Raw genomic sequence first — 13,156 nt, 5'->3', positions numbered from 1 at the left:
CTGGTTGGAATTGTTTCTAGTATGAATGACTGAAGCACAAGGACTGCCAGGGATGAGAAAAAGCTCTACCTTTCTTGATTGCTAGCATTGCTTTTCTTAACATCAGAAAAACTTCCAAGTAAAATCCTCAGTTTTTACTTATAGGCAAGTTAAACTATGTGTACAATACATTCTAAATCCTTATTCACTAGAAGCTCAGTCTGGCAAGGTGCAAAGTGAAGAAACACAACACATGCAGGTTCAGTCATGCTGGGCTTACTTCAACAGAACAAACCTGGCTTGGAATGTACCAGACCTAAACTGCAAGAGGCCTTCCTCACTTGAGATCAGCAGATTTCTTGATTCAAGCCTTTTTTAATCCACAGATTTCAGTACTGAAAACTCTGGACCATGAAAACAAATGCAAAAGCACCATGTAGACCTTAAAATATGCACATGAGACCATCCAGGGCATTCTTACACCATATGAAGGTATGCAATGAATGCAGGGAAAGAGACTGCAAATTTTCTTAGGCTTCGTTATTAGGATTTTTAAAGTCTATTAGCCAGAAGCAACCACTTGAGTTTTAGTAAAGATTATCTGCTATTTTTCTTTTTAAAATACCTTTACTCAGCCTATGGTATTTTATAAATCAGACATCTAGCTCAGAAAAATATTTCAAATATTTCTGTTTAATTATCAAAAAGGTACTAGAAGTTTAAGTATATGAATACCATTTATATTGCAATGAAATTTTGGATTGTCTTTCAGTCTTGGAAGTTGATAACTCAGCCTCTCAACAGAAAGGTTGATGTTTTAGTTTAGATATTAAATTGTGCCATAGTCCAGTACACCTTAAAATCCATGTGCAGTTTTATGGCCCAATTTATTAATACATTAACTGTTTTTTAGATTCACCCTGTGTATCTTACTTCTAGGTATATGCAAACCAAAGCATGCTTCCTTTCTCTACTGCAGAATCAGTACTATTACACAGAGAAAAATTCAAAGAATTAGATCAACCACTTAAAGAGCAACCAATTTTAAAAGTACACATGGTATATGAAAATCCCACTCTCTCGCTGTGTATTACAACACAGCTGTTCTCAACAAGTGGCAGATGCAGTATTTTGATAAAGAAAATTTTAAAATCACCTTTTAGAAGCTGATTCAGGTCCATGGCATCATGCAATACTTTTCGACTATATCTGCGATCAAACTCGGAATCTAATGGAAAAAATACAGATATAAGATTGAATTTCCCAGCCCCATTGGTTTTGCACATTTAGTGTTGTACTTAAATTCTCTAAATTACCATATAATTCTTGGTTCACATTTTCCTGTCTCTTTACTTTTAGTTTCTTATCATTTGATGCTACAAATTCAAAGGACTGGATAGGACTGATGTCTGGAGTTGACAGAGGCGTTACGTCAGTCACTGTGTCTTCAGACTCCTCCAGGTCATCACCAAGCTTTGGTTTTCCTTCTGCTAATTTCATTGCTGACTTGAATTTTTGTTTTGGAGACAGAAGAGCATTTCTACAAGCATTCGTTTTTGGGGAAGAATGAGATAAATCTGATAAACAGCTATCAGAATCTGTGTCAGAACCATCTGTATCTGAGCTTGAGGATGATGATGAAGAGGACGAGGAGGAAGAGGAAGAAGAGGAGGAGCTGATAGCATATTTTTTGCTAGCCTTTTTTATGTTTGGTTGCTTAGCTGACTTTGGTCTAACCTGTTTTTTGCTATCATCACTACTGTCTTCTTCATCTGTATAGTAATCTTCTTCACCTTCTTTGACTATTTTAGGAATTCCAGCAGGAACAATCTCCTCTGTTCCTCTATTTGCTGCAGGTGTTGCTCCAGATGTACCTGCATTCTCTGCAACTGGAGAAACTGTCAAAGAAGAAGCATCTTCACTAGGACCTTTGCTATTTTCTAGGGACTGATCCCTTTGCAAATCTATCTGCTTTTCTTCACTTTCTTCCTCACAACACTTTTCATCCTTTGAATTAGAAACCAAATCAGTGTCTGCAAGAGCGGTCTTTGTACTTCCTTTCTCTATATGTTCACCATTTTCTTCAGCTTTTTTCTTCTCTTCCTCAAAGTCACTGTCAAAGAAGGCATGATCCACTTCACCATCTGATATGTCTTCAAAACGGTCCATAACGAAATATGAAGTGCCACCTGCAAGCATCAGAAAACATTTCCAAATATTTGTGCAAAAACAGATCCAAATACACTTTTATTATAATAGTTTTGCTCTTCACTCTTTTAGCTCTAGTAATCTATAATTCTGCTATTAATTACATGAAATTGCTGGAGACAATTTCATAGTGAGCTCAGTAAAAAAATTTAGTGCCACCTTATTGCACACAGCTCATATGTTAGACCAGACAGCTTTACTTTAAGACAACCCATCACAATTTCCAAATTATTACTTCTAAGCAAATTTGTGAAACACCCTTAGTGGCTAGAAAATCTTAACTACTACAAACAAGCAATTAATGTGTCTTATTTTTTTCCTATAAGGTAGAGCCATTTGAAGCTAGAGTCACTTATGAGCTATCATTAGTTGGAATTTTATATTGTAAACTTTGTTTGTATACAGTGGTCACCATCTTGGCTGACACAGCCATACACACTTCAAATTTTCAGTACTTAAAATTAGGAGAAATTCCAATTTACATTGAAAGATCCATGGCTCCAAGGGTAAATTGACAGATTGTAGGTGTGTCAGTGTTCATGTTTTAGCTTGGACAAGGAGCCTGCTTTTCATGATAGTCTTCTGTAACTCACACTCCACAGCAGAGTAGGGAAACTTAATTCTTTCAGATGAACCTAGACTTCAAAAAGTGTGATCCAGGCATGAAACCAGTGCATTTAAACCAAAAGTTAGCATTCAGTCCATGGGACCAGATCATGGCTAGTCCAAATACATAATATTGCAGACATCAGGACCTTAGCGTTAACCATTATGTTCTACAAATCTGCTCCTATTATGTCCTACTTCTTACAGAATTTTATGGTATGTGATCTTATGCATGTGGCAGGAAGATACAAAAGTTTCCACTCATTAGTAGTATACATATAGAGCTCAAATGAAAAAATCCAAACAGCCCACAACCAAACAAAATCAGCCAGTATCAAAGACTACCAGTCCCATCTAGCCAGAGGTACTTTTCTCCTACTCTTTACAACAGATTTCACTGTTAAAATAATTTAGTAAGCTACAATCAATAAATATGTAACATTCTTTAGACCCAAACATGAAGACAGTGGAAGCAAACATACAAGGCCAGAGAAACAGAGTATTTCACAAGATGGATGGTCTCCCTTAAACTACATATGGTTTGTTGCCATGGCAAACAAAGGTGGAAAAAAGGCATTTTCAGGAAAGGTTCTAGCTGAAAATTACTTCAAAATACAGAATTTCTAAAGGTCACTCAGATATTTTGCCACTTCTCAAATAATACTGGTTTAGAGGAATTGAAAATATGCTCCTCAAATCACAACATAAAACCAAAAAGTCTGGAATCTCCTATGGTTTTAAGAATCACAAAGCCAAAGAACTGAAAAGAGACTTATTATAGATAGATGTTGTATAAAGCTGAAAACACTATTAGGCAACAGAAGCAGAGATCAATTTTCAGGACGACAAAGATAACTCTCTAAAGCACCTAGCTCTTCAGAAAGCAACAAAACAAAGGAGTAAAACACTTCTGGGAATGCAGATATCCAGCAAGTTAAAGTCTCGCATAAGAACAGGCACTAGCCACCATAAAACACCACCCTGCTGCTTACAGAATACTTCACCTGCCTCTTCATCCTGGCAGGGTGCTCCATTAGAGACACCCTTCAGGACAGTATTGGCCATGTCCCTAGTTCTCACCCAGGCACTCAGCCTTATCACCATTATTCTTGAGCTCTACACAGTTGAAATACTCCCTAACAGAGAGGGTGCCCCCACCCACACCCTCTCCCTCCTGGCATGCCCCTTCTGAGGAGCTTACAACCATCCACTGCACCATGCCAGCCATGACAATCACCCCACCACATTTCTGTGATGGCGACTACATCATGGTTTTCCCACAGCACCATGGCTTCTGGCTCCTCCTGGTTTTTACCTATCTTGTGTGCATTTGTGCAGATGACTACAGCTGGGCTATTGGTTCCATCCTTCGTGTCACTTCTTGTGATACCTGGCTTCAGGCAGCTTGTATAGCCTGCAATGTGCAACTATCTTGTGAATTCCTCAAAGTTTTTCTTGAGCAGCTTCCTAAAAGGATAATAAATTTTAATATATAAAAACATGCACAATAGAAAAATAAAAAACAATCAGAAAAGTAACACATTATTTACATTTAATTTTCTACTTTGTGTAATCTAAACCAGAAGGGAACAAAACCTGTTAAGTATAGACCATGAATTATTTATTTAGCAAGTACAACTTGAACAAAGCCAATCCTATGAAGAAAATTAATATAGGAAGTAGAGTTTAAAAATAAAACGCTTTATTCTGCATGATGAAAGGCTTTTATTACTTAAGGAACTAGCATCTCTCCAGCTCATAACTAGAAATATTATGACTGATTGGTAAAAGCAGGCATGTAGTGTATTTCATGTGCCTCAAACACAGATCTAAAATAATGTTAGCACTGTTGTATACCTAAAAGCATAAGGGGCTAAGGCAAAAAGGTTTGCAGGTGGGTGCAGACAAAGTAGGATAGCTTAATATAGCTGAAAACTTTAGTATAGCTTAGTATAGATTGCACCTTTGTTGAGGTGCAATCACATCCATGTATTTTTAGTTAATGTAATGCTATGCCTGCAAAGGAGACTGAACTAGCAGTGTCTCATCGGCTATAATGTGTAATCACACCGCGGCTTCTCAGATGACTCTTCTGAACACAGTCTCTGATGTGAGGATGGGATTTAACTCAAGACAAAAGGGCAGTGCAGAGCTGGCAAAAGGTGATAAAAGATAGCAACCAGCTTGTAAATTCCTTTCCATTAATGCCAGCCAGGGAGCACACATCTTCCCACTCTACATGATTCAGGAACAGCTCACCTGCCAGTGGGCTGCTTCCTAGGAAGACTGAGACATAACTGCTTTGCAGACAGCGACCACCAGCACAGGAGAGACCATTTAGCAGTCTGGCCCTGCCCAAGGAGCAGCAGTCATTCCACTGACAAATGCATATTCCGCTCCTTTGGTACAAGTCCCTAACAACTTTAGCCTTCATCTTAATGGGAAACCAACACACCATGTTTCTCACTGTCAATTGTTCAAACTTAAGATTAATTAATTCTTTAATTAATTTATTTAATTGTTTAATTTACAATAAAAACAAACAAGAGGAAATAAACAAAGAGATGGTATTCTTGGATCCTATTCAACTCCTGCATCAAGAGCAGGATCTGCAACAGAGCTGGAATTTGCCAAGACAACGCAATACAGAAGAGGTAACTTTGCTGATAAAGCATGCCTAAATCAATAAATTGGTTCTGTTTACAATTTCACACCCATTTATATACAACACAGTGTAATTTTACTTCTGTGAGAAATACAGAGTTCTGCTAGACTGCCTGTTTTTAAAACACAGAATCAACAAGTGATACTCTGGAATCCCAAAAAAGCTGCCATTACAGTCAAATACCATTAACTGCTAATTTTAGTGACTGCTGTATTTATTTACAAAAAACCCACATGCTTTTTGTGGCTTTCTGCCATGAAACCCTCTAACACAAGCATGATCAATTCCAAAGAGCAGGCTGGCCGTTAATTATTTGCCAGATCTTTTTTTACTGTAATATTTCTTCTCCCCATGTAATTTTCTACCTCTCACCCCATTTTTCTTGCAACAGCAACAATCACTCATCACCACAGCCAAGTGCACCCTTTTGTCTTTCTCTTTCTGACTGCAGCTCTTCCTAGTTTAGGAAGAACTAGCTTATACCACTTTTTAATCCCTCCAAGGTGGCCCTTTTAAGATCAGAAAGCAATGGCCAAGCAGCCAAAGTGAACGTGCAGTCTGACTTTAGAGACCCACACTTTCTCGCCAGAAGGTTGACACACAGAGTGTGACTACCTACTGAGACCACATCCACATTCTCCCAGCAAGAACAAACACCGTGCAGCTCCTGCACAGGTCAACCACGGCCTGCTGCTGCACTACCCAAAGAACAAGCAGCATTTTGACATCCTCCTCCATCTCAAAAAACAGATCAAGACCCTAATCACACTAAGCACATTGAGTGTTTTCCCCCTGCCAGCTGCAAACCTGCCAACTATAGCACCACCTGAAATATTTTTGTAAGCAATGCCTAAGAGCAGGCCATTAGGCATGACTGCAATTTGAAGTATCTTCTACAAAGGTGGGATGGTACACAAAAAGTCATGTAATGAGTATATAGACTTAGATGTGGGTTTGTGTTTCAACATATCCTGTCTTTTGAAAACATTTTTGAATGTCAGAAACTAACACTTACAAAGTACATTAACTACCCAGTAAAAGATTTGAGATATTTTAAACTTAGCTAAACCTTGAAGTTACCCATTAACTCTTTCACTTTTTAAAATGTACATCATCTGAAAACTGTGCATCCAAGAGTTCTGAAATATCATAGAAGAAAAAAAAAAAATCAACATTCAGGTACAAGCAGTGATCCACTTGCTTTTCTTTTAAGCATTCTAATTGCATAATCAAAGAAGAGGATGATTTATATAGAGAGGACAACTGGGGTTTTTTCCTGACCTTGTAACATAAAAATTCCTAGCATGCAAACAAACATGCTCCAAGGAAAGCTGTTTTTTTCCTGTCTGGCAACATACAGATTCCTAGCATGTAGGACACCACACTGAGCTTGCATGCTATGCATCCTCTGAAGGGCCTAAATGCTTTCCTAACATCATAAGATTCTGGTATTTAATAGAAGGGGAAAATGAGACCTTTACACATCCTAGGAGCTGAATCAGACATGTCTGATGTTACTGTATGTATCCTGTACATCACCACAAAGGTCATAATATAGCACAGCTATAGTACGCTCAAGATGAGTTAATATTACGTTTACAGCAACAAAAAATATCAGACATCAGCTTAAGATGTATTTAAAAACATGTAAAGTATCAGAAGCAGTATAATATTGTATTTAGCTCCAACATGGCACCTTCTGTTTTAGTGTTGAAAGTGTTTTAAAAAAAAGACTTATATGACCAATGGCACTCCAAAAATCTTCTGAGTCTACATTTTCGTTATTTTCCCTCTGGGGTTCCTGCCCCGCTAAACCTGCTGACTGCCAAATTGCCTCTTGTATGGTGAGCTTGGGAGAAGTTAAAAATGCTAAAGGAACCACACCTGGCTCCCTCTCTCTCCCTTCCTCATTTTTCACTGAAGCTTAAAAAAAAACCAACTCCAGCAAACAAACAAAAAAAAGACAAATTTGAAAACATCTTGAAGAGAGTAATCAAAACGTTAGGAAGAGAAAAAGTATACTTTTGGGGGTTTGTTAGATCAAAAGAGGGGAAACAAGAGAAAACACAAGTCTTAAAACCTTGTGACAAACCACACATATTCAGCCCTATTTGACTCATCTTAGATTGAAGTTTTCATTTTTGTTACTAAGAACAACAAAGCATGCAAAGGAAGAAACACAGCTCTTAGGAAACCACTTCACTTAAGTGAAGCCCCCAATGAATGAAACAATCAGTCTCTTCAGCAAATATTCTGATTTTCCAAGCTCAGAGCACAATACCTGCTACAGCTGTCCTGCATCCTTCATTCTCTCTGCTAGACACAATGGAAGGATGTTCCCCTGTACACAGGGGAAAATCCAGTTTATTAACTCCTAAAACTATGAAAGATTAGCCCTCAGAACAGCAGTTCTGTATCAAACAGGTAGGCTCACTGGAGATGCTTCAAACTAGTCTTGAGTCTTCTAAAAAGAGTTGCAACAGAAAGCCCTGAGTCTCACAGTTATTTCAAGTAAGAATTCAGTTCAGCCAATGGGCACTAGAAAATCCTGAAACACAGTCAATTGCCATCATGGTTTGAGCAAATGAAAGCACATGACCACCAAAGAGCCCCAGACAGCTGCTGGGCAAAGGCTTTCAAGTTAATGTACAAGGCAGGGAGGACAGAGAACAGGCAGAAATGGAGGGGGGAAGAAAAAATATTTCCTCTTGAGCCGAAAATAAGCCATTCTCCTACCGTGAGAAGCTGCAATAATGCGGAGAGGTGTGTATCTGTAGCTTCAGGATTTCACTCCTAGAAACACATTAAATATTTGTTCTTCAGGCTCTTCAGCAAAGGTCACCTTGCAACCTCTTGAGCAGAAAGGCTGGGTCAGAGAACACTGAAGTTAAATGATGGGAGTGATGATGACCATCAGGTCTGTCTAAACAGACCAGGCTGCTCACTCATTGCAGAGAATCCCAATAAAATTACTCGCAAACCTTCTAAACCCAGGAAGAAAATAAGTAGCTTACAATTACAATCAAAAATAAAGACAACAAATCATATGTTGATTGATAAAAGTAGCAGTAGCTTCTGAAAGGTCTTCCACTTCTACAAGCATAAGTGACACCACCCACACTGAAGTCTCATGGGGCTGCTGCCATACAATTTCTCACTACCTGGAAGAGTCCCAACTCCAGCTACCTCAAGACTAGAAGGCAGCAAGCTGCTAGAGGAAAACTGGTCACTGGTATTGATCTTTCCCAAAAGTGACCCATAGCAACAATCTTTTGATAATACAGAACAAGTACAAAGAGCCCAGAAAAGTTCAGACTCTACTGCCAGGTATGAATGGCGGAGAGCAAAGTAAAGGTCCAGCTTCATTTTCCCACTCCTTCTATACTGGTATATATCTATGAAGAGTATTTCTGTCTGATATAAAGATTTAAATTTGGGGGCAACATGTATTCAACCAGGCTATCCATGACTGAAGGGGGAGAGTCTGGCATAGCAGTTCAAAACTGCATGTAAGAAAAAGGAAAACAAGTGCTCTTATTAAAGCAAAGCTTCAGCATATCTGCCATGTAAAGGCTGGAGTTACATTTGCCAGTCCTGAAACAGATGGCAGGACCATAAAGGAATCAAGTACACCACAAACTACTGATGGAGATAAATCACAGCAGATAAATCACAGCCTATTTCTGAATATCAGGCTGTCTCTACCAAGTGGCACAACACGTGAACTGTCTACCACAATAGAGATGCCCATTGAACTACAAGTGTTTTTCATGCTTCTAACACTATAAATTTAGTGTGCTTAGTGACCTGACTAGACAAATAGGTGTGTCATTAGCATTTCCTTTAACTGTTTGTATAGATGTGCTTCAACACACATCAAATAGACCTGAGTTTCTGGAAGAATTTCCTTCATAAGGCCCTCCATCACAAGATGTGCTTCTTATCACAGTTTAAAACACACACATACAGTTTTACAGATGTAACAATTACTCCACAACCACTGAAAATAAGATGCAAGTTTTAATTTTCAGTGAATATATTTCTATATAAAAGGAAAAAGCACTGCCTGGTACATATGAGCAGGAGAAAGCAGAGAAATTCAGTAACTAAATCAGTACAGAAAGAACAGCTTCAAAAAATACCACTTAGGAAGAGTCTAAATATATTTCTGTTTCCTTGGAATGTGTGTAAGAGGCAAATGAGGTAAAAGCCTCTTGAGATAATTTCTTGCATTATATTTTTGTGATTTGTTCCTTTCTTCAGATAAGATAATATCAAGTATGGAAAAGCAGGAAAGATGTAGAAACAGAGGGCACTATTAAATTCAACATAATATGGGTTTCCTGGAATTCTAGTGTTTATTATTACAATGAAACACTTCAAGAATCACAAATACTCATTACTGAATTGTGACTTAAACATCAGTTGAAATTGTTGGATGGAAAATAACTCAGCCAAGGAACACAGATCATGTTTTAAACCATGTCTTGGTCAAACATAACATCCGGAAGCAAAGAGTGAAACAGCTTTAAGAAACAGCTCTGGTGGAAGCAGTAAGGTAACAGTCTGACTATCTCCCATGAATTTGGGGAGCACCTAGGCTCACCTAGGATCCATCTCACTTTCAGATTCTTATATCTAAGCTTCAGGTGTAATATTATGTCACCTGAAAGGGCAGACTTTAAAAAGCTTGTAGATGATCCTGACACCTATGGCACAGATGACCACATGCTACCCATCCTACAAACTTTGCACTTTTAGGTGTTCCTGGGTTGAGCCTTCCAATTAGCCAATTGCATTCAATTAGCAGTCCTGATGGCCCTCTGAGCCCACGTAAGTCTTATGAAGAAACACAGGGCCTTCTGAATGCCCTTCTAAAAACAGGCAAGCACAAAACCAGAACAAAAATCCCAGTAGGTCATAACAGTTCCAAGAAAAGGAACAGAATGTCCCCAAATTATTTGTCCTTTTCTCTGGTTTCTATCCCAAACCATTAAAGTATTATCTAGGTTTAGAAAACCAAAGGAACAACATATGCACTACAGAAAAACAAACAAACAAACAAACAAAGTAGATGCGTTGGAAGAGCTTGAAGCATTCCAGAAGCAGAATCCAAAGCTCTGACATCTATATTTTTAAATGCCAATTATTTCACAAACCCATTCTTAAGCTTACTTATTTTTTAGCAACAACAACTTCATTTTAGTCTTCAAATAACTCCACTGAAGAATTTAACTTTGTGAAACTTTGTTCTCTCTCAACTGACAATTCCAGCAATCACTTTCTATCCCAAAAAAGAGATTAACTATTTTTCCAAAGAAGCAAAAATGCGTACAATGCATTCTATTCTCTACACTGAGCACCTCACTACAGACAAAAGCAGGGATACAAAAGAAATTTAGCACTGCTATTTCTATTATATTCATTGCATTCCACACTTTTGTCCTGCTGTTTTTATGAATGCTGCATAGAAATTTTAACCATACAACTTAAAAGTAAGTCCATGTCCAAATACAAACACGAGATTTTTAAATTTATTTCTATTATAGAGTAAGACCATAAAGGTGCAAGTATTAGCATACTATAATTAAACCAGTTTTCAAGAAACTGTTTGGAAAGGAAAAACTTCCACCAGGCATAGAGATTATATGACTTTAAATTAAATTGTGCAATATGCCATGCTGAACTACATTTTAAAATGCTGTGAAAACTCCAGAAAAATACCCCAATGTTTGACAAAGACAACATATATTGCATTTTGTCGTAGCATCTCACTGAATCTATTTAAAATTAATTCAGTTCTCTGCTCTGCTACAGGAGCCCAGGTTTCAGAAGGACCTTATTTGTGATTCCCAGCCTAATCTAGAGGGGCCAAGAGATTTAGTGGTTAGTTATTTTCCCAAACTACAGCCCCACTTTGGGAGCCATTACTGCAGAACACAGCCCTGTGCTGGGCAGGGGGAGTTACACGTGAGTTCTGAGGAAAATGCGGAAACGTGACTCTTTCGATGATTAACACGCTCGAGGCAAGCTGTTTGCAATAATCATTCCAACTGACTTAATTCCCAATTAAGCCCAACCAAAACACCCCTCTGAACTCTACCTGGCATCACTGCAACGCGTCTGTCAAAGTCCGGTAACTTTAAGGGTAGCGCACAGACACCGTAACTCTCTCCCAAAACCGACAACTAAGGCGACAACGAGGGCCGGTGTCTCAGAACGGAGTCTCCCACCTCTTTTCCGATCTCCCCGAGGAGCACAGCGGGCAGGCACGGCACTGGCGGGGCGGAGCGCACGCCTCAGGGCGGCACGGCCAAACTCCGGCAGCTCAACGCCAGCCCCAGCCCCGCACAGGCAGCGCGCACGAGGCGCTCGGGGGACACCTACGTGCGCCTCGCTCAGGCAGGGGCGCGAGTAGGAAGACAGCTAATTAAAACAAAATTATTTTTAAAATTATATAATGGTTAAAAATAATGCATATGTACGTACGAACAAAACACGTCTCCCATCTTGTTCGGGGAAAGAAATTGCCGCAGACGGGGAAGGACCGTGCCCGTCGTCCCTAACCGCCCCCAACCGCCCTCCCGGCACCTTCCGTAGCGAGGAGGTACCGCAGGCCTCACCACCCGGCCGGCACCCCCGGCAAGAAGCAGCGGCCGCTGCCGCGTCCCCCTTGGCCCCTTTCTCCCGGCTTTGTTGTGGTAACGGCGCAGGCGGCCGGGCAGATACTCACAGGCACGGCAGGAGAGGGAGCGAGGAGCGAGCCGGGGAGGCGGGAGCTGCGCAGCGCCGAGGCCGCTCCCTCGCTGCCGCCCCGCTCCTGCGCAGCGCCGGCCGACCCGCGCGCCGCCGGGCGGGGAGAGGCGGCGCCTCAGCGGGGCGGGAAGGGAGCCGGGCGCTCCCGGGGGAGGGGCCCCTCAGGCGCCGGCTCTCCACAGACTCACCGACAACAGGACGCTGGAAGAGACCTCTGACCGAACACCACCGTGTCAGCCAGACCACGGCACTAAGTCCAGTCTTTCCTGAAACATCTCCAGGGACCGTGGGTCCACCACCTCCCTGAGCAGCCTGTTCCAATATCTGATCACCCTTTATGTGAAGAAATTCAGCCTGATGTCCAACCTAAGCGTCCCCTGGTGCAGTTTAAGACTCCTGTGGCTGGTTGCCCGGGAGAAGAGGCCGATCCCCACCTGGGTACAACCTCCTTTCAGGTAGTTCTAGAGAGCCATAAAGTCTCCCTGGAACCTCCTCTTTTCCAGGCTAAACAACCTCAGCTCTTCCTCCTAAGACCAGCGCTCCAGACCTTTCACCAGGTTCATTTCCCTTCTCTGAACTTGCCCCAGTGGTTCAATGTCCCACCTGAATTGAGAGGTCCAGAACTGAACACAGTTCTCAGGTAGTGGCCTTACCAGTGCCAATCACTTTCCTAGTCCTGCTGGCCAGCTATTTCTGATACAGACATCAGTCCCCTCCTGCCCTTATTTGTTCTGTGGGAATGGGGCAGAGAGCTGGAACTCTTACTAAGGCCATGAGGTCCCAAGATGAGGTGACTGTGCCCCAAGTTGGGGTGATGGTCCCCACGTTGCAGTGAAGTTGCTCCAGGCTGAGGTGATGGATCTGTGTGCTCAGGTGACTGTGCCTCAAGCTGAGGCAGTGAGGCTCTGGGTTGAGACAATGGTATGCTGGGTGGAAGCAAGG

At 40.9% G+C, this 13,156-nt stretch overlaps 1 protein-coding gene across 3 annotated transcripts in view; it reads right to left on the bottom strand.

Moving 5' to 3' along the window:
• Positions 1 to 12,295, bottom strand: part of CFAP97 (cilia and flagella associated protein 97) — a gene marked incomplete at its 5' end in the record, with an annotated part of 30,890 nt that extends 18,595 nt beyond the window's left edge. Inside the window, 3 exons of one of the 3 annotated variants that reach the window (XM_084204505.1) lie at positions 1,136 to 1,207; positions 1,296 to 2,168; positions 12,192 to 12,295. In XM_084204505.1, coding sequence (XP_084060631.1) covers positions 1,136 to 1,207; positions 1,296 to 2,148 — 925 coding nt within the window. Of the gene's footprint in view, positions 1 to 1,135; positions 1,208 to 1,295; positions 2,179 to 4,108; positions 4,202 to 12,191 lie in introns of those variants that run through there. The other 2 variants (XM_084204506.1, XM_084204504.1) reach the window with 2 other exon arrangements.
• Between the last annotated feature and the right edge of the window lie 861 nt (positions 12,296 to 13,156).

Source organism: Fringilla coelebs (genome assembly GCF_963513975.1).
Source record: "Fringilla coelebs genome assembly, chromosome: 4".
Classification (NCBI taxonomy): Eukaryota; Metazoa; Chordata; class Aves; order Passeriformes; family Fringillidae; genus Fringilla; species Fringilla coelebs.
Note: the sequence above shows the minus strand (reverse complement) of the source record. Positions and strands in the feature narration are given on the sequence as shown.